At 38.0% G+C, this 21,448-nt stretch overlaps 2 protein-coding genes across 2 annotated transcripts in view; both read right to left on the bottom strand.

Moving 5' to 3' along the window:
- The window catches only part of LOC124278024 (poly [ADP-ribose] polymerase tankyrase-2-like), a 169,620-nt gene that overhangs the window by 95,310 nt on the left and 52,862 nt on the right, over window positions 1–21,448 (bottom strand). The window lies entirely within an intron of this gene.
- LOC124278035 (ankyrin repeat and KH domain-containing protein mask-like) overlaps window positions 1,954–21,448 on the bottom strand; it is a 31,774-nt gene continuing 12,279 nt past the window's right edge. Inside the window, exons 4-13 of the mRNA XM_046713785.1 lie at window positions 16,605–16,653; window positions 15,896–15,930; window positions 14,415–14,463; window positions 14,099–14,133; window positions 12,778–12,826; window positions 12,516–12,571; window positions 11,808–11,865; window positions 11,555–11,583; window positions 10,477–10,549; window positions 1,954–2,512 (exon numbers count right to left, since the gene is read on the bottom strand). Coding sequence (XP_046569741.1) covers window positions 2,097–2,512; window positions 10,477–10,549; window positions 11,555–11,583; window positions 11,808–11,865; window positions 12,516–12,571; window positions 12,778–12,826; window positions 14,099–14,133; window positions 14,415–14,463; window positions 15,896–15,930; window positions 16,605–16,653 — 849 coding nt within the window. The 3' untranslated portion in view covers window positions 1,954–2,096. The remainder of the gene's footprint in view (window positions 2,513–10,476; window positions 10,550–11,554; window positions 11,584–11,807; window positions 11,866–12,515; window positions 12,572–12,777; window positions 12,827–14,098; window positions 14,134–14,414; window positions 14,464–15,895; window positions 15,931–16,604; window positions 16,654–21,448) is intronic.

Below are 21,448 nucleotides of genomic sequence, written 5' to 3'. Positions count from 1 at the left end.
TCCTAACTTTCCTAGCACCGGAAAAAAGTAACACTGCGACAGCATATTGTCTGTCGGCCATGCAAAAAAGCGCGTTCTCATGTATTGAACTAGTGAAAGAAACATTGTGCGCAGCGCAAACTGGGTTCTGAATAGTAATAACAAAATATAACATGTTATTTCCCAAACGTTACCTATCAGGTAAAGCGTAAAATAAGTATGCTATTCTGTTAAATAGTATTACCTGTGTTCGCTTATGAGCTGTTCGTCAACACACCCCGAGTTCTTTCTACAGCCATAAAGAACTCATCTTCGTACCTTAACCGTTACAACCAGCTGCAGTTCAGGCTACAAATGTCCTAATTAGTCACTTATGATATCTGTACTGTTTTGGCTTTGAGACTGCTTGACAAACACTTTTTATGCAGAAAACGTGCAAGACAAAAAGGTTAATTTCCGTGCAAACACTTGGCCTATAAACAACACTCACTGATGAGTGGCACGGTTTGATAGTGAAGATAAGGATTGAGAATGTCGATTAGCATCAAATAAATAATTGGGTGTGTTTGGAAATAAATGTGTATCCGGACAATGGCTGTCCTGAATCAGTCGCTATGGCACAAGGAATAACAGAGCCGTCATAGGTATGAGTTTATAATCAACAGGTATGCGGAGACTGACTGGGGCCATGTACCCCGACAGATTTGCTTGTAGAAACTGATTCATCTTACAACTGGTTTTCAGGCCATAACCAGATAGGAGGATCAGGATTTTCAACCAGATGTTTGATCTAAACTGTTCTGTGTAACGTTACTTTGAAGACAGACTGCGCATGAACTAATCTTAAACACTTCTGTCTATTTGGTATTGACGTCAAATACACGGACTATTTCAGCAGGATTGGTTGGAGGGAAATCTAACTCACCGACAATTTTCAGTGACCCTTAATTTGACATGGATGGCATCTATCTGTTATCGCAAGGAATGTACTTTATACAGTGATATGAATTGTTGGACATCGAGATTTCAAACTAGGGAGCTTACTAGCCATATCGAAGGTTTCGATATAATGATTTATGTTGAAAAGTAGCAAACCGACACGGCAAGACAAGGCAAGGAGGACATGCAATTGAAAAGACGCTGTTTGAAAAATAATCAATACAAGTTGAATGCTATACAATTCAGTTACACTGTGAACGTTGTAACATTGTATACAATGTATACATATTTGAAACCGACGTCATCACAGTGCGGCACTGAACGGTAGACAGCCAGCTGACGTAAACAAGACTCATTTGCATAACACCATATATGTTCTCTGGTGTGTTAAATATTGTATGATATGCATTTTCTTGATAACGCGTATTCCATGTGGATCAGAAATTAATTACCAAGTTAGACAAGTTCAATATAATTGTGTTTTTCCTCCCGGTTCATTGAGGTGTGAATGGAAAACCCGATGTGCAACCTGTCCGACTCCGTCGCCGCTGTGACTGCTCGCATGTACAAGTCTTCTACGTTGAAGGTGCGGTTGACCACACACTTGCACAAGTACCAACCAGATTGTAAATATATATAGACGGGTGTTCTTTGTCTAGCTTGATGCCACAAATCAAGAAAACATTAGGAGAAATACAATTATGTTCATTGTAACAAACTGAAAACCAAGTCCCGTATCCCTGTCTGGCAACTGGGTAACAACCATGACGTAAAAGGCATTGTGACGTCACCGTCACTGTACATTTGGCGCCCCGTCAGCTGGGCGAACATGGCCTCAGATGTATCGAGATGTAAACAAACAGTTTGTTGTCTGTTTGTCACATGTCTGTGAATCAGTTTGTTGCATAAATCACATATAAATGTCCGCCACTGTGTCAACTTTCATGTTGTATATAAATATTGCACTCAGTCAACAATCTTCTTGCCTGATCATGAAAACATCCATATGAAAACAAATGACAAAATGTCTAAAAATGTTTTCAACAAGTTTTATTTCTCCTCAAACACAACCACAATTCTAAACTTGGTCCCACAATGTAAATACGACGACGTGAACGGAACGCACCACGTCAGTGTCAGTAACAGCATCGTCACTGTCTACACCACACCACACGACTTCACCGAGCACCACATGACACGAGGAGATCCGCCAGTTGATGTTGTCCCCTGCCTCTCGCCATGTCGGCCGCTGTCTGCCCGCGGTTGTTTCTGGCGTTGACGTCCACCACGTCCTGGGACAGTATCAACTCCACCGCCCCCACGTCGCCTCCATGACAGGCCAAGTGAAGGGTGTTGTTTCCGTCCTTGTCCACCAGTGACACATCAGCTCCTCTACTCAGTAGCAGCTCCATCACTTCTCTGTGTCCCCCTAGTGCTGCCTCCATCACCGGTGTCAGGCTCCCCCATCCTCTTCCTCTAAAGTTGATGTCCACCTGTCCCAGATCTAGGACACGCTTCACCTCGGCCATGTTCCCACCACGGCAGGCAGCAAGGAGGGCGTCGACATGGCGCGGGTTCGAGTCTTTCTGTGTCACTGTAACAGAAACTTGTACATTGTACTCGCGATGTCACAGACTATCAATAGAACACAGGAAATTACACTGTACATTTTGTTCAGACCTAAGGTATATAACAGTCTTTAGACGTGAATGAAAACATTCTGTATTCCAGTTTCAACTTCTTCACAATAACTTATCCTGATCTGTGATACAAGTGTTGACACATGCGAGACATTCCAGTACCACAGTCCTGCCTACTGCTCTCACCTCCTTGACGTGGAACAATAACTTATCCTGATCTGTGATACAAGTGTTGACACTGGCGTGCCATTCCAGTACCACAGTCCCGCCTACTGCTCTCACCTCCTTGACGTAGAACAATAACTTATCCTGATCTGTGATACAAGTGTTGACACTGGCGTGACATTCCAGTACCACAGTCCCGCCTACTGCTCTCACCTCCTTGACGTAGAACAATAACTTATCCTGATCTGTGATACAAGTGTTGACACTGGCGTGCCATTCCAGTACCACAGTCCCGCCTACTGCTCTCACCTCCTTGACGTGGAACAATAACTTATCCTGATCTGTGATACAAGTGTTTACACTGGCGTGCCATTCCAGTACCACAGTCCTGCCTACTGCTCTCACCTCCTTGACGTAGAACAATAACTTATCCTGATCTGTGATACAAGTGTTTACACTGGCGTGCCATTCCAGTACCACAGTCCTGCCTACTGCTCTCACCTCCTTGACGTGGAACAATAACTTATCCTGATCTGTGATACAAGTGTTGACACTGGCGTGCCATTCCAGTACCACAGTCCTGCCTACTGCTCTCACCTCCTTGATGTGGAACAATAACTTATCCTGATCTGTGATACAAGTGTTGACACTGGCGTGCCATTCCAGTACCACAGTCCTGCCTACTGCTCTCAACTCCTTGACGTGGAACAATAACTTATCCTGATCTGTGATACAAGTGTTGACACTGGCGTGCCATTCCAGTACCACAGTCCCGCCTACTGCTCTCACCTCCTTGATGTGGAACAATAACTTATCCTGATCTGTGATACAAGTGTTGACACTGGCGTGACATTCCAGTACCACAGTCCTGCCTACTGCTCTCACCTCCTTGACGTGGAACAATAACTTATCCTGATCTGTGATACAAGTGTTGACACTGGCGTGCCATTCCAGTACCACAGTCCTGCTGCCTACTGCTCTCACCTCCTTTCACGTGGAACAATAACTTATCCTGATCTGTGATACAAGTGTTGACACTGGCGTGCCATTCCAGTACCACAGTCCCGCCTACTGCTCTCACCTCCTTGACGTGGAACAATAACTTATCCTGATCTGTGATACAAGTGTTGACACTGGCGTGACATTCCAGTACCACAGTCCTGCCTACTGCTCTCACCTCCTTGACGTGGAACAATAACTTATCCTGATCTGTGATACAAGTGTTGACACTGGCGAGACATTCCAGTACCACAGTCCTGCCTACTGCTCTCACCTCCTTGACGCGGAACAATAAGAGTTACATTTCAGAAACGACAGATACTAGTTCCATACATTATATTCAGTTTATCATTAGCAATAGATCTATAAATAATGTGCAGTAGGTTTTAAGACTTGGGGATGGTAACATTAAAACCATATGAGTATATTGTCTATGCAGGGTCTTAGCAGAGACCATTTATTATATGGTCTCTGGTCTTAGTTAAATGTACTTTGATGCTAGTTTTGGTGTTACAAGACCCTGTATGTTTAAATACATGCACAAGACCTATACATTATATCCAGTTGTTCTTTTTGTACTCCATCTTAATATTCTGTCATGATTTAAATACTAGCTCACCATATTATATCCAGTTGGTGGTTTAGTAGTAAGCACTAGATCTACATACAATATATCCAGTTGGTAGTTTAGTACTAGATCTACATACAAAATATCCAGTTGGTAGTTTAGTACTAGATCTACATACTATATATCCAGTTGGTGGTTTAGTACTAGATCTACATACAAAATATCCAGTTGGTAGTTTACATACAGTACCAGTTGAGATCTACATCTACACAATATATCCAGTTGGTGGTTTAGTACTAGATCTACATACAATATATCCAGTTGGTGGTTTAGTACTAGATCTACATACAATATATCCAGTTGGTGGTTTAGTACTAGATCTACATACAATATATCCAGTTGGTGGTTTAGTACTAGATCTACATACAATATATCAAGTTGATAGTTTAGTACTATATCTACACACAATTTATCCGGTTGGTGGTTTAGTACTAGATCTACATACAATATATCCAGTTGGTGGTTTAGTACTAGATCTACATACAATATATCCAGTTGGTGGTTAAGTACTAGATCTACATACAATATATCCAGTTGGTGGTTTAGTACTAGATCTACATACAAAATATCCAGATGGTAGTTTAGTGCTAGATCTACATACAATATATCCAGTTGGTGGTTTAGTACTAGATCTACATACAAAAAATATCCAGTAGGTAATTTGGTACTAGATCTACATACAATATATCCAGTTGGTGGTTTAGTACTACTACTACATACAATAAATCCAGTTGGTGGTTTAGTACTAAATCTACATACAATATATCAGGTTGGTAGTTTAGTACTAGATCTACATACACTATTTCCAGTTGGTACTTTAGTACTAGATCTACATACAATATATCCAGTTGGTGGTTTAGTACTAGATCTACATACAATATATCCACTTGGTGGTTTAGTACTAGATCTACATACAATATATCACGTTGGTAGTTTAGTACTAGATATACATACAATATATCCAGTTGGTGGTTTAGTACTAGATCTACATACAATATATCCAGTTGGTGGTTTAGAACTAGATCTACATACAATATATCCAGTTGGTGGCTTATTACTACATTTACATACAATATATCCAGTTGGTGGTTTAGAACTAGATCTACATATAATATATCCAGTTGATATTTTAGTACTAGATCTACATACAATATATCCAGTTGGTGGTTTAATGCTACATCTACATACAATATATCCAGTTGGTGGTTTAGTACTAGAGGTACGTACAATATATCCAGTTGGTGGTCTGTACTAGATCTACATACAATATATCTAGATGGTGGTTTAGTACTAAATCTACACAGAATATATCCAGTTGGTGGTTTAGTAATAGATATTCATACAATATATCCAGTTGGTGGTGTAGTACTTGATCTACAAACAATATATTCTGGTGGTTTAGTACTAAATCTACACAAAATATATCCAGTTGGTGGTTTAGTAATAGATCTACATACTATATATCCAGTTGGTGGTTTAGAACTAGATCTACATATAATATATCCAGTTGATTGTTTAGTAATAGATCTACATACAATATATCCAGTTGGTGGTTTAGTACTAGATCTACATACAATATATCCAGTTGATGGTTTAGTACTAGATCTACATACAATATATCCAGATGGTGGTTTAGTACTAAATCTACACAAAATATATCCATTTGGTGGTTTAGTAATAGATATTCATACAATATATCCAGTTGGTGGTTTAGTACTTGATCTACAAACAACATATTCTGGTGGTTTGGTACTAAATCTACACAGAATATATCCAGTTGTTGGTTTAGTAATAGCTCTACATACAATATATCCAGTTGGTGGTTTAGTACTAGATCTACACACAATATATCGAGTTGGTTTATACTGCTGCTGGTTATGTAGAGGTCTACTACCACACATAGCATATACGATACACTATCCAATTGGCTTTCACAACCGGATCTAATGTAGAAGGACACAATCTACTCCACCGTTACCTTGACAGCTGGCAATATATAGATACTTGGCAAATATATGTGGATACTTCAACAATTAGGTTTAACACAAGCTGTAATGATATAATAATGGAATATTCTTGTGATGATATCTAATTACTTTAAAGCGAAGACTTTAAATTGTCCAGTTAGAGAATGTTGTTGGTCTCGTTTGCCGCTTTTTAACAGAAAGGAGCAGGCCCCGACCTGTAGATACATCGGTCTCATTCAGTATTTCTGCAAGTGCACCAATTTTCTAGTATTCAGTTAATAGACATCGTTCACACCCCGTCATGTTTCATATCAAGCGGTCTGAAGGACTTGTCAATGGTTCTGTGTTGCCGGACGGCAACAGCAAAGGTCGACCTATGCCTATCTATTTCCACATTATGTGACATAAGTAACTGATCAGATGACATTTGTGTTTCGAAACATGCACTGCACAAAAACATGAGTAACTATGTAAACAAAGGCGTGTGCGTGTATTTGAATTTGTACATCCGATATTCTCTATCTCTGCATAAGCCCACATCTAAATGTAGACCCAGTTTTACGTGACTGAATTCCTTCACAACGTTCACTATTTAGTAGACAACAAATGTGCTTCAGAAAAAAAGCCTCGGCAGTAAGGGTGGTAAACATACACATTTCCCGAAATACTTCCAAATAACCTAAGGTGACCTAGTCATTTGGACACTGAACAAATATGTCCCCCTTCAAACGAAACAATAACCCATGTTTATGATGACTCCCTCCACATTTTCAGTTTACTTACCCTGACATTACATCTCATATAAGATTCACATTCCCCGCACTTCTGCCTCTCCGAAAACCTGGCCCAGTGCAAAATATATGACGTCACAACATGACGTAACTTGACAGATAGATGCAGTTTCGCGGCAGTGGACAGCGAGCAGCTCCTCGTTCGTTTTAATCTTATTTGTGACTGACGAAAAACGACAAGGCTTAAACATTGTTACAATCGTTGTTGGATTGAACTAACGTTTAATAAAGGACTACAGACATTTTTAATGACCGTACAATTTTATTAGTTTTACTGACTACGAATTCATGTACATATATCTGGTTTAAATTGTTATTATTATTATGAATTTATTATTTGAATATGAAATGCACGTGGTAGTTTATGATTATACAGTGTGAAGTTGGTCGCGTGATGGGATAAAAGTACAGACTGAAATGTGTTCAAAGAGTAAGTATGAACTGTATACATAGCAAAACATCTAACCCTCGCATCGGCATTATCTCAGCCATATATGGCGACGAGACCAACATTATTGCGTTTGCGTTTGCCAGTCAATGTCTGAGCCTTGGCCAGTCGATCAAAGGTACTATCCGCAAAATATATAATTTCCTCAGTATTGACAAAGAAAAGTGAAAAGATGTCTCGGCTTTTCCTCTTAATATCATCAATATCATATAACAGTCAAGGTAGTTCCCAAGAATGAAAGTGTAACCCCGCAATATTTGGGATTACGCTTTCTTAGTAAAGTACAAATTCTTGTACTTTTGGGGTTGAGTCTCATCCGGGATTCGAACCCACACCCTCAGAGTCAGGCACTCCGCTGTTCGTCACAATGAGCAATTCAAACTGGTAACAGTGCTGTGTGGCCCAACACTGGCTGGGTGAGAAAGAAGGGTATCGGTTGTCGCATTGTTATTTTCGTAGAGAAAACAGGTTCAGAAATAAAGTCTGAATGTCAACGGGGGACTAACTGTCAGTTATTGTATTATTTAAAACAAGTTAAAATCTTTTAAAAGCAGCTACATTCGTGACCCACTTGGTTATTCCGGGATCAGCCGAATACCGGCTCATGATCCTCTGGAAGGATTTATCACAAAATTAACTTTAAAACATATCTCAATCTGAAGGACTCGTAGAGGGTCCAGTCATGATTTAGTGCACCAGTGGAATTTGAATTGAATATGCTAAAACAATATGAAGAACCCCAAGAAACGTCAGACTAAAATATCCCAAATGAAGTGAAAAGTATGCACGGTGTTTAAGATTAAAGTTGATTAGTTATACATAAACAAACTGTTTTGAAACTCGTAGTCTATTTATTACATTACCCACAAATGTCGGAAGGTTTACGTAAATCTCAAAAGCAAGCCCGTCAGATCGTCAGGAAAACATTCATTTTGGATCCAAACGCACGTGTGTACCGTATTTCCTCTAATAAGCGCCCGGGCTATTAATTTTCAACGGACTTCCAGACCCGGCGCTTATTAGAGGCCCGGCGCTTTTGCACTTACTTGGTGTCATTACCGTAATATTGTTAGTGAGTTGCTTTACCCCCGGCGCTTATTAGAGGAAATACCGTATTTGAATCAGTCATCGTTCGTGGTCCTATCCTTACTAAAAATTTCAAATTAGGCAACACAGTTTTGTTAACTATTTTCTTATACATTAGATATATATTTTATCACATTTTTTAAACAATCACAACATGACATGACCGATTTAATTACTCGGGATATTTCAAGTACCTCAATCCTTCCTTGCGCTTTAATTGGTTTGTCGGATTTTCGCACAAAACCTTTATCGATAGGGCGACGAGTAGTCTGTCTCACAGTCCCTGAACCACATTATTTACCCTACTGCCAAGCCCTCTCTGCAGTGCTAAAGCCCTAAATAAAGCAAGTCTAGATTTCCTCAGGTTCTGAATCTCTGGTCCTTCTAGGGCTCCTTTCCAATTTAAATGGGCTTGTTTGTTATTATCAACATTATATATATTCAGAGGGTCTACTCCCATTTGTGAGAACTCCCAATTGTGATACTTCCAGTTATGAGACAGTGGAATAGGTAATTAACAAAGAAAACACACCATACTCCCCTGTCTGATAAAATGGATTCACCCTAGCTAATTACTGATTTGCTATGTAACTGAATCTTGTGGAAGTCTTAATGAAACTTACTAAGATAAATTGATTAACATACACTTTGTGTGGGTAACTTCGTGATCATTTGAAAGAGAAATTAATTTACCTACTCAGATTTACATCCTTCTCCGGAACTACAAGATATAGTTTAAGAAATAACTCTGAAATACAAGTTTACAGTCGAACTGCCTCTTATACCAAATCCGTTTTACCCGGCACTACCCGTTATAACCTGGATACCATTTTGAACGGAAACAAAGAATTTACTCCTTCGGTAAACCAGAAAATAGTTGAATCTGTCCACGATTATATCATCAAGACACAACGCTTCAAATTTTCTCAGGAAAATACTTAAATTAACTCAACAACCTTCTCATGATTGATTTATATTCCTACAATAGTTTATTAGACACACACAACTGTAAGTCTCTAATTATGACTACTTAGAAAATAGTTGTATTTGATGTATACTTAAAAATATATTTATGCAATAGTCAATATCGATGACGTCACTTCCTCCATTTCATGTTGTATTTTATGTTGCATGGGAGCCGTGTTAACATAAGCAGTAATACTTGCTCACCAATCCCAATTCAATAACTCGTGTTGGTACTCTTCAACTACTGGGCTGATCCTATTTTCATTGTAGGGATGTGGAAACACCACCTATGTGCACTGAACCATTAATTAATGTGTCTCACAACTGGGAGTTCTCACAAATGGGAGGACACCATTCAGAGACTAAGCATTAGTCTAAGGGACGAGTCTTCTTGGAGGTTACGGAAAGGGGCGAGTGGTGACGAATGGAAATAACACGAGTGGGTCACGAATGCACATCAACAGTTGTCTCTTAAACAGAGGCATGCCGCTTTGTGTTAAGTATTCGATAGGTGGAGAAAGTAGCAGTTTACCACGCGCTCATAGTAGCCCCATATTGAAATCCGTTTAAAATATCATGGAGAACGTTCTGATTGAAACACCACACATTCGCCATGCATGAGATGCTATTGTATGTTCGCCCTGTGGTGCGTGAGATGGTGTAAAAAGGAAGGTGAACAAGCCAGAGCACAAGGCTTGCCCCGTCTGCATCAAACAAGAAGTTATTCTCCCGTATAGAGTTACCTCCCTTACACCAGTAAGCCTATGTGGCTACATAAACTACAGTATTAAAGCAAGACCACACGATACTTGGTAAACGTTCAATTTAACCAGAGAATAATATTCTCAACAGGTTATAGAGATCAAACCTGTCTTTCCTTCTTCCCTTCCGTGTTTGTCCTTGGTGGTTGTCTCTTGCACTGCATCCTGAGGTTCCTGTACCTGTAATGATGCAAGGTCAGTGCGACTGGTTGAGTAAATGATGCATAGTTTGACAGGTTGAGTATTTACCTGTTATGTTGCGTATACAGAGTAGTATTTACCTGCCATGTTGAGTATACAGGGAAGTATTTACCTGACATGTTCAGTATACAGAGACGTATTTACCTGACATGTTCAGTATACAGAGAAGTATTTACCTGACATGTTGAGTGAACAGAGGAGTATTTACCTGACATGTTGATTATACAGAAGAGTATTTACCTGTAACGTTGATTATACAGAGAGTATTTACCTGTAACGTTGAGTATACAGAGAAGTATTTACCTGTCACGTTGAGTATACAGAGGAATATTTACTTGACATTTTGAGTATACAGATGTGTATTTACCTGATATGTTGAGTATACAGAGGAGTATTTACCTGTCACGTTGAGTATACAGAGGAGTATTTACCTGTCTAGTGGAGAATACATAGTAGTATTTACCTGTCTGATTGAGTATACAAAGGAGTATTTACCTGTCACGTTGAGTATACAGAGGAATATTTACCTGACATGATGAGTATACAAAGGAGTATTTACCTGTCACGTTGAGAATACAGAGGAGTATTTACCTGTCTGGTTGAGTATACAAAGGAGTATTTACCTGTCTCGTTGAGTATACAAAGGAATATTTACCTGTCTGGTTGAGTATACAGAGGATTCTTTACCTGACATGTTGAGTATACAACGCAGTATTTACCTGTCTGGTTGGGCATACAAAGGAGTATGTAACTGTCTGGTTGAGTATACAGAGGGGTATTTACCTGTCAGATTAAATATACAGTGGAGTATTTACTTGATAGGTTAAGTGAGTGAGTGAGTTAATATTTAACGTCACATCGGCAATATCTCAGCCATATCGTGACGAGAACATATTTGACGATAGGTTAAGTATTCAGAGGAATATTTTTACCTGACATAATAAGTCTAATTCACAAGTATGCAGGAATACGTGTCGTATTTACCTTGCTCTCTGCTGCTGCTGTCCTTAAATCTAAAACAAGAAATAAAGTGTTTACATGTTTTATGTACTGTTGAACTGACAGCATAGTTATATATTTATCTTTTTGGTTAAAAGTGAAAAAGATGACTGATGGTGTACGTGTTTTATCATTTAACTGATGATTTGCAAACGCGTATGTGTTTCTCTAAGTAAATCTTTACAGTAAGACCTACGTACACCAGAGTATTAGAAGTATGCACTACCTTATAACGTACCTTTAAGTTGTCTGATATCGTTGTCTTTTTCCTCGATCACCTCATGGAGGTTTTGTATCTGTAATCAAGAATTACACTCGTGTAGTTTCGTCTGCTTATAGGTGATGATGTCAACGAAACAGACAAACTTAATTATTTCACATTTAAATTCATGGCCTCTAAACAATATCCATACAGTGAAACCTCTTTGATTCGGACGACAGTGCATCCACTGCAATCAGCTGTATGAACGAAAGTACAAGGGAGATCCATCAGAGCTCTATAATGTTGTCGCATAATGAAAAGTGTACTGTACTCAGAAACGGGTTCACTCACTCATGCATGCATTCACCTTTTAAGGTTCTAATGTATCAGTCAATGACGTCTTTGATCTGAAGGGTTTTTTTATCCTTGAAAAGTTCTAATCAGCTACCAAATCTCATACACCCGAGTTTCAACCTTTTATAAATTCACATTTTTCTGCTGCACAAAAACGCAAAGATTTCCAAAACCACTCACGTCAGTCATGCAGGATAAGCTGATACATTTGATAGGGAACTAAACTGATAAGATGCAAAGTGGGCCAAATATACTTTGACGTGTCTTCAGGTGACAGGAGGTAATGGCTGATTTATGATGGAAATATCTACTGTCACCTGGAGAGTATGTGCTGATAGGGGTTGTTTGTTTTCATTATTAATATGGTGGGGTATTTGGAATAATACTTGCCTGGCTTTGAAATTCTCTAATTTCTCTCCGTAAATCTGTATTTTCTCTCCGTAAATCTGAAGACATTGAGTGTGTATTATCATTCAGAGGATATCATTTATAATAAACTTCTTAATTGAGCTGCAAGAGTTGCATAAAAACTCATGTCATTGAGAATAAGTTTGTAGACATTTAAATCAAGTAGATATCCACAAAACATTTGTAATTACGTATGTATATTCGTCTGATATAACTTTACGTGTTTTTATTGTATTATTTATACCTTCACATTGGCGTTTTTGTTTTGCCTGTTCGTCTTCTATTCTCTGCATCTGTAACAACATTAGTATTATATATTTGACATTCATTTACCAGGTTATGAGTAAGTATCCGCATCTTACCTATGCTAAATAAACAAACATGTACTCATAATTAGACATATACTTTTTTACTTCGTGTCTGTCATCAACAGGGAGTCTATCGTTAAAATGATATATTTGCATATGGATTGTGTTTTATTGTTTGATAAATATATATATATATTATTACGTTTAATGATAATAATCGCCATGTATTAAGCACCTTTTCCACACACTTGTGCATGTTCAAAGCGCTATCACATGTGGTAACTTATCCCTCCGGCTACCCATTTTCTGCTGGCTGAACAGAGGCAATTTTGAACAAACCCACTTGCCTAAGGTGAGACCGCATGAATCATATGGGTTGTGTTTTCTTTGTTTAATGCTGCAACCAGTAATATTGTCTGCACGGGTGTTGATTATGGAGGTGCTGCAAAAACGTATTGCTAGAAGCTTATTCCCAGGTGACTGAAAAACGTACTAATGAAAGGTGCGTTGAGCGTTTGTGTTATGTTTGGAATATATTCCTGTGAAGGTGAAACTTGGGTGTTCCTGTGCGAGCGAGTGTCGAGGAGAAAGGGTCACACGAGAGTGTTATCATAACTCTCTTATCAAAAGCTCATACAAACACCTTCCATTCATCCCCTCACTATGAAATTGATACAACAGAACATTGCGAAACTTGAGCCAACACCATTGATATCTTCGCTTCAACACGGAAATTAAGTTATTATGTTTTTGTGACAATTTACAGTGACCCTGTAGACGTGCAAATCTGCGTGATATAAACAGTAGCATGGCCAACATGGCGAAGCAGTCATTTCAAAAACACAGAATGTTTAAACATATGGTATTCATAAAGAAACAATTAACATCCATAGTAAAGGGAGATAATGAAAGTGATACTTGTAAACCCACAGACATGACAGTAGGTTTTTGCTTTTAGTGAGTGCGCATACGTGTGTGAGTTTAGTTTCGTCACTTTTAGCAATGTTCCAGAAATGTCACGGCAGGGGACACAAGAAATGGACATTTACAGTAATAAGGGACAACACTGGTCAACAACCGTGATGAATGGGTGAGTGAATTTAATTTGACACTTTGTGTCACCCTTCCACCATTAATTATGATATAATGCATAACGAGCGAAAAAGATGGAAATAACTGTTGTCACCTGGTAAATATATGCTTAAGGAGATAAAGTTTTTATTATTAATAAGGTGAGGTATTTGGAGTAGTACTTGCCTGTCTTTGTAATTCCTCTCTTTCTCTCCGTTCATCTGAAGATAATAAGCGTGTATTATGATTTGCTTCAGAGGATATGATTTGTTAAGCCGTCCATACACCTCTTGATAGAGCAGCACGAATTACACAATAGATCATGTTAATGAACATAATTTGGATGGCTGCAGATATTTAAATCAAACGTTTTGATAGAGCAGCACGAGTGCGTAAAGGGTAATTTAGATGGCTGTGGGCATTTAAATCAGCTACAAACCACGAACAATGTTTACTTACACATGTAGTTATAACCGTTTGTGTTTTATTGTATTATGCATACCTTCAAATTGGCGTCTCTGTTTTGCTTGTTCAACTTCAATATTCTGGATCTGTAACAACGATTGTATTCTATGATATGTTACATTCATTTGTCAAGTTATGAGAAAGCATCAACCTCTGATTTAGGCTAAAGCACAAATCTTACAATCTTAATCGAATCTGGACCAGAACGGAAATCTCCAGTCGAGCGCTCAGCGCTGTTTGTCATATAATTTGGAATACATTCCTCTGCAGGTCATTCATGCAGTCTCCAGGTCTCCAGGAGACACATGGATTAGTGTCAGAATGGGGAAACAATAGTCATATGGGAGCGTAATCCAGTTCATCTGTTCTCTGATCACAAATCATACAAACACCTTCTCTGCAGGCCTTCATTCTGAAGTTGACGAAGGATTAAGGAACAGTTACGAAACTTCAGCCAACACCATGTGTATCTTAGTTTAAACCAAGAATAAAAGAGAAATTAAGTTAACAATATGTTTTTGGAACAGTTTACTGTGACCCTGTACACGTGCATGTGTAATATAAACAGTAACATGGCTATTCTATTTGTGTATATCTCGAGAAAATGGCGAAGTAATCATATCAAAACAGAATATGTATAAGCACATGGTATTCGTAAACGAACAACTAACTTTCACCTTAAAAGATGATAATGAAAATGATATTTGTGAAACCACAGACATGAAAGTAAGTTTGGGGCAATGTTAGTAATAAGGGACAACACTGGTCGACATTCTTGATGACTAAATGAGCGACTAATGTGGCGACATTTTGCACACTGCCAACAATAATACGATAGGGAGAGACAAGAAATGGGAATCGAACCTCTGTTTTAAGCTGACGCTTTGACATCTCTTCCATTTAATCATCAGTGCAAAATGGAGGAACACGTATAAAACACAAGTCTCAGTTGGAACAGTAACACAATTTACATGGTTGGACCAAAGCTATAATCAAAGCTTACAGTTTCTAATCATGGCAAAATCAATACTCAAATAACTTCCTAAAATAATTTGCAATGCACAATGGTGAGAAACGCTCTTTGGTTACATACTGGAGTTTATTACCTACGAAGGCGAAAATTTCGGGGTTCATATTTTTCATACGATGCCATAGGGCAAAATATCACTTTGTCATGGTGACGTGACGTCATGAACAATGCTGTGACGTTACGTCTCTTCTGTGAAGTTGCGTTCTACATACGGGGATGGCGGGTAGCCAGCTTGTTTTTGAAAGTAGATTTGGGTTTAGTTTCCTCAATTTGACGACTTCGGTAATAAACAGAACATAGTATTCTTGCCCCTATACTATGTTTACAACACTTCGTTCCTATATCATACTATGTTTACGACACTCGTGCCTAAATATCGGTATATCCCTCGCTCTTGCTCGGTAGATTACATGGGCACTCATATAATATCCTCTATAAAGTAACCAGCCACGTGTAAATGTTAAGCAAATCAGGGGTATTAAACTTACCATTCTTTGCAGATCCGCAATTTTTTTCTTTTCATCTATAAGAAAAAGAAACAACAAATAAAACATTTATAGCCAATAAATGTAAAATGAGACAAACTATTTTCCCTGTATATGTTATGTATACGCTCTTAAAATAATATCTTTTGTAAAACCAACATATATTCCATAGTTGGTTACTGTCTATTTCGTGTGACTATTTTCACAGCTCTTTTGTCCATGTTACATTATTATTATTATTATTATAGGATATTTATATAGCGCACATATCCAGGCAACTAGTTCATGCTCAAGGCGCTGGTATTTTCCCTCGATCATTGGATGTCAATCTCAACGGCACATCGTATTATCAATCTCAACTCCCTGGGGAGTATACAACTCTTGCAGCCACTAGGCGCACCGAGTTATTGTGGCTTTCTCATCCTAACGAGGTACCCATTCACAGCTGGGTGGACTGGGACACATAGTCACAGTACTTTGTCCAAGTTCACTGCACGTTGCTGTACCCGCAACTAGGTGTTTGCACGTATTCATGTGGCCACCATCTGGTCATATACCAACGGATTCGTGGGTTCTTTTAAGTGCACAGGGTTGGGTACTGTACACTAGGGGTTGTGACAACACTGAAAGAGTCTGCACAGAAAGTTGACTCCAAGGTTTTTACACCCGGTCACAGGTTATTATAAGTCAGTATCCTTGAAACCGTTCTCACCTTGTACATCATCGCCATATTGGTTTAGATTCTGCACCAGTGCAGGTACCTGCAATTAAAACAAGGGGATGTCCATGGTTTTTAATGTATGTGAAATACAAAATACACTATATTTTGTGTAATTGTCAGATGCTAGATAATATAATAATATATCACATATACTTGTCAGATATTCTTCCCTTACTTGCAACAAGGAATTGAGCACCCTTGGTTGATGGGTTGTAATGAAAGTTTCCCTGAAATGACCTGTTATCGTACATGTCTTCAAATCTCTTCTTGAATATGTCATTGTCAGTACACCACTACATGAACCTTTATTGTATCTCTACTTCAGTATGTCATTGTCAGTCCACCACTCCATGAACCTTTATTGTATCTCTACTCGAATATGTCATTGTCAGTCCACCACTACTTGAACCTTTATTGTTTCTCTACTGGAATATGTCAGTCCACCACTCCATTAACCTTTATTGTATATCTACTTGAATATGCCATTGTCAGTCCACCACTACATAAACCATTATTGTATCTCTACTCGACTATGCCATTATTAGTACACCACTGCATGAACCTTTATTGTATCTCTACTAGAATATCTCATTGTCAGTCCACCACTACATGAACCTTTATTGTATCTCTACTTCAGTATGTCATTGTCAGTCCACCACTCCATGAACCTTTATTGTATCTCTACTCGAATATGTCATTGTCAGTCCACCACTACTTGAACCTTTATTGTTTCTCTACTGGAATATGTCATTGTCAGTCCACCACTACATGAACCTTTATTGTATCTTTACTTGAATATGTCATTGTCAGTCCACCACTACATGAACCTTTATTGTATCTCTACTAGAATATCTCATTGTCAGTCCACCACTACATAAACCTTTATTGTATCTCTACTTGAATATGTCATTGTCAGTACACCACTACCTGAACCGTTATTGTATCTGTACTCGAATATGTCAGTCCACCACAACATGAACCTTTATTGTATCTCTCCTCGTATATGTCCTTGTCAGTCCACCACAACATGGACCTTTATCGTATCTCAACTTGAATATGGTATTGTCAGTGCACCACTACATGAACTTTTATTGTATCTCTACACCAATATGACATTGTCAGTCCACCATTACATAAACCGTTATTGTATCTCTACTCGAAATTGCCATTATTAGTACACAACTACATGAACCTTTATTGTTTCTCTGTTGGAATATGTCATTGTCAGTACACCACAACATGAACCTTTATTGTATCTCTACTCGAATATGTCATTGTCAGTCCACCAGTACATGAACCTTTATTGTATCTCTACTCGAATATGTCATTGTCAGTCCACCACTACTTGAACCTTTATTGTTTCTCTACTGGAATATGTCATTGTCAGTCCACCACTACATGAACCTTTATTGTATCTCTACACCAATATGACATTGTCAGTCCACCATTACATAAACCGTTATTGTATCTCTACTCGAAATTGCCATTATTAGTACACAACTACATGAACCTTTATTGTTTCTCTGTTGGAATATGTCATTGTCAGTACACCACAACATGAACCTTTATTGTATCTCTACTCGAATATGTCATTGTCAGTCCACCAGTACATGAACCTTTATTGTATCTCTACTCGAATATGTCATTGTCAGTCCACCACTACTTGAACCTTTATTGTTTCTCTACTGGAATATGTCATTGTCAGTCCACCACTACATGAACCTTTATTGTATCTTTACTTGAATATGTCATTGTCAGTCCACCACTACATGAACCTTTATTGTATCTCTACTCGACTATGTCATTATTAGTACACCACTGCATGAACCTTTATTGTATCTCTACTAGAATATCTCATTGTCAGTCCACCACTACATAAACCTTTATTGTATCTCTACTTGAATATGTCATTGTCAGTACACCACTACCTGAACCGTTATTGTATCTGTACCCGAATATGTCAGTCCACCACTACATGAACCTTTATTGTATCTCTACACCAATATGACATTGTCAGTCCACCATTACATAAACCGTTATTGTATCTCTACTCGAAATTGCCATTATTAGTACACAACTACATGAACCTTTATTGTTTCTCTGTTGGAATATGTCATTGTCAGTACACCACAACATGAACCTTTATTGTATCTCTACTCGAATATGTCATTGTCAGTCCACCAGTACATGAACCTTTATTGTATCTCTACTCGAATATGTCATTGTCAGTCCACCACTACATGAACCTTTATTGTTTCTCTTCTTGAATATCTCATTGTCAGTCCACCAGTACATGAACCTTTATTGTATCTCTACTCGAATATGTCATTGTCAGTCCACCACTACATGAACCTTTATTGTTTCTCTTCTTGAATATGTCACTGTCAGTCCACCACTACATGAACCATTATTGTATCTCTACTAGAATATCTCATTGTCAGTCCACCATTACATGAACCTTTATTGTATCTCTACTTGAATATGTCATTGTTAGTACACCACTACATGAACCTTTATTGTATCTGTACTCGAATATGTCAGTCCACCACAACATGAGTCTTTATTGTGTCTGTACTCGAATATGTCCTTGTCAGTCCACCACAACATGGACCTTTATCGTATCTCTACTTGAATATTTCATCGTTAGTACACAACTACATGAACCTTTATTGTATCTCTACTTGAATATGTCATTGTCAGTACACCACTACATGAACCGTTATTGTATCTGTACTCGAATATGTCAGTCCACCACAACATGAACCTTTATTGTATCTCTACTCCAATATGTCATTGTCAGTCCACCATTACATAAACCGTTATTGTATCTCTACTCGAATTTGCAATTATTTGTACACCACTACATGAACCTTTATTGTATCTCTACTCGAATATGTCATTGTCAGTGCACCACTACATGAACCTTTATTGTATCTCTTCTCGAATATGTCATTGTCAGTACACCACTACATGAACCTTTATTGTATCTCTACTCGAATATGTCATTGTCAGTCCACCACTACATGAACCTTTATTGTATCTCTACTCGAATATGTCATTGTCAGTACACCACTACATGAACCTTTATTGTATCTCTACTAGAATATCTCATTGTAAGTACACCACAACATGAACCTTTATTGTATCTCTACTCGAATATGTCATTGTCAGTACACCACTACATGAACCTTTATTGTATCTCTACTAGAATATCTCATTGTAAGTACACCACAACATGAACCTTTATTGTATCTCTACTCCAATATGTCATTGTCAGTCCACCATTACATAAACCGTTATTGTATCTCTACTCGAATTTGCAATTATTTGTACACCACTACATGAACCTTTATTGTATCTCTACTCGAATATCTCATTGTCAGTCCACCATTACATGAACCTTTATTGTATCTCTACTTGAATATGTCATTGTCAGTACACCACTACATGAACCTTTATTGTATCTCTACTTGAATATGTCAGTCCACCACAACATGAACCTTTATTGTATCTCTACTTGAATATGTCATTCTCAATCCACCACTACATGAACCTTTATTGTATCTCTACTTGAATATGTCATTGTCAGTCCACCACTACATGAACCATTATTGTATCTCTACTCGAATATGTCATTGTCAGTCCACCACTACATGAACCATTATTGTATCTCTACTCGAATATGTCATTGTCAGTCCACCACTACATGATCCTTTATTGTATCTCTACTCGAATATGTCATTCTCAATCCACCACTACGTAAACCTTTATTGTATCTCTACTCGAATATGTCATTCTCAATCCACCACTACGTAAACTTTTATTGTATCTCTACTCGAATATGTCATTCTCAATCCACCACTACGTAAACTTTTATTGTATCTCTACTCGAATATGTCGATGTCAGTACACCACTACATGAACCTTTATTGTATCTCTACTTGAATATGTCATTGTCAGTCCACCACTACATGAACCATTATTGTATCTCTACTCGAATATGTCATTGTCAGTACACCACTACATGAACCTTTATTGTATCTCTACTCGAATATGTCATTCTCAATCCACCACTACGTAAACTTTTATTGTATCTCTACTCGAATATGTCGATGTCAGTGCACCACTACATGAACCTTTATTGTATCTCGACTTCAATATGTCAATGTCAGTCCACCACTACATAAACCATTATTGTATATCTGTTCCAATATGTCATTGTCAGTCCACCACTACATGAACCTGTATTGTATCTCTACTTGAATATGTCAGTCAACCAGTACAGTATCTCTACTTGAATATGTCATTGTCAGTCCACCACTACATGAACCTGTATTGTATCTCTACTTGAATATGTCAGTCAACCAGTACATGAACCTTCAGTGTATCTCTACTTGAATATGTCAGTCAACCAGTACATGAACCTTTATTGTATCTCTACTTGAATATGTCAGTCCACCACTACATGAACCTTTATTGTATCTCTACTCGAATATGTCCATGAATGCAGCGCTGCATTAGATAAAGTCCCAAAATGTCATATTCTTTTACACGTTTTACTCTTGATTTCCGAAGACCAAATCACTGATAATGTCATCTCATTTGTTATCTATATTATTAACTGTAGTTTTCTAAATGTTAATTAGTTAAAATACTTGTATTTTGGTGCGAATAAATTTAACAACTTGACAATATGGCGTAAAGGTTTGGTTTGACGCAAGCAAAAGACGCTAATGCCACACAATTAAATATACTTAGTAGCAAAAGAACGTCAATTTGGAATTTTCCTTCACAGAAACGGATAACTGTAAATTCATTTTATGTTTTGATTGTAT

The sequence above is a fragment of the Haliotis rubra genome, unplaced genomic scaffold (assembly GCF_003918875.1).
Source record: "Haliotis rubra isolate DU_JTF1 unplaced genomic scaffold, ASM391887v1 Scf230, whole genome shotgun sequence".
Classification (NCBI taxonomy): domain Eukaryota; kingdom Metazoa; phylum Mollusca; class Gastropoda; order Lepetellida; family Haliotidae; genus Haliotis; species Haliotis rubra.
This window is presented reverse-complemented; position numbering and strand designations above follow the sequence as displayed.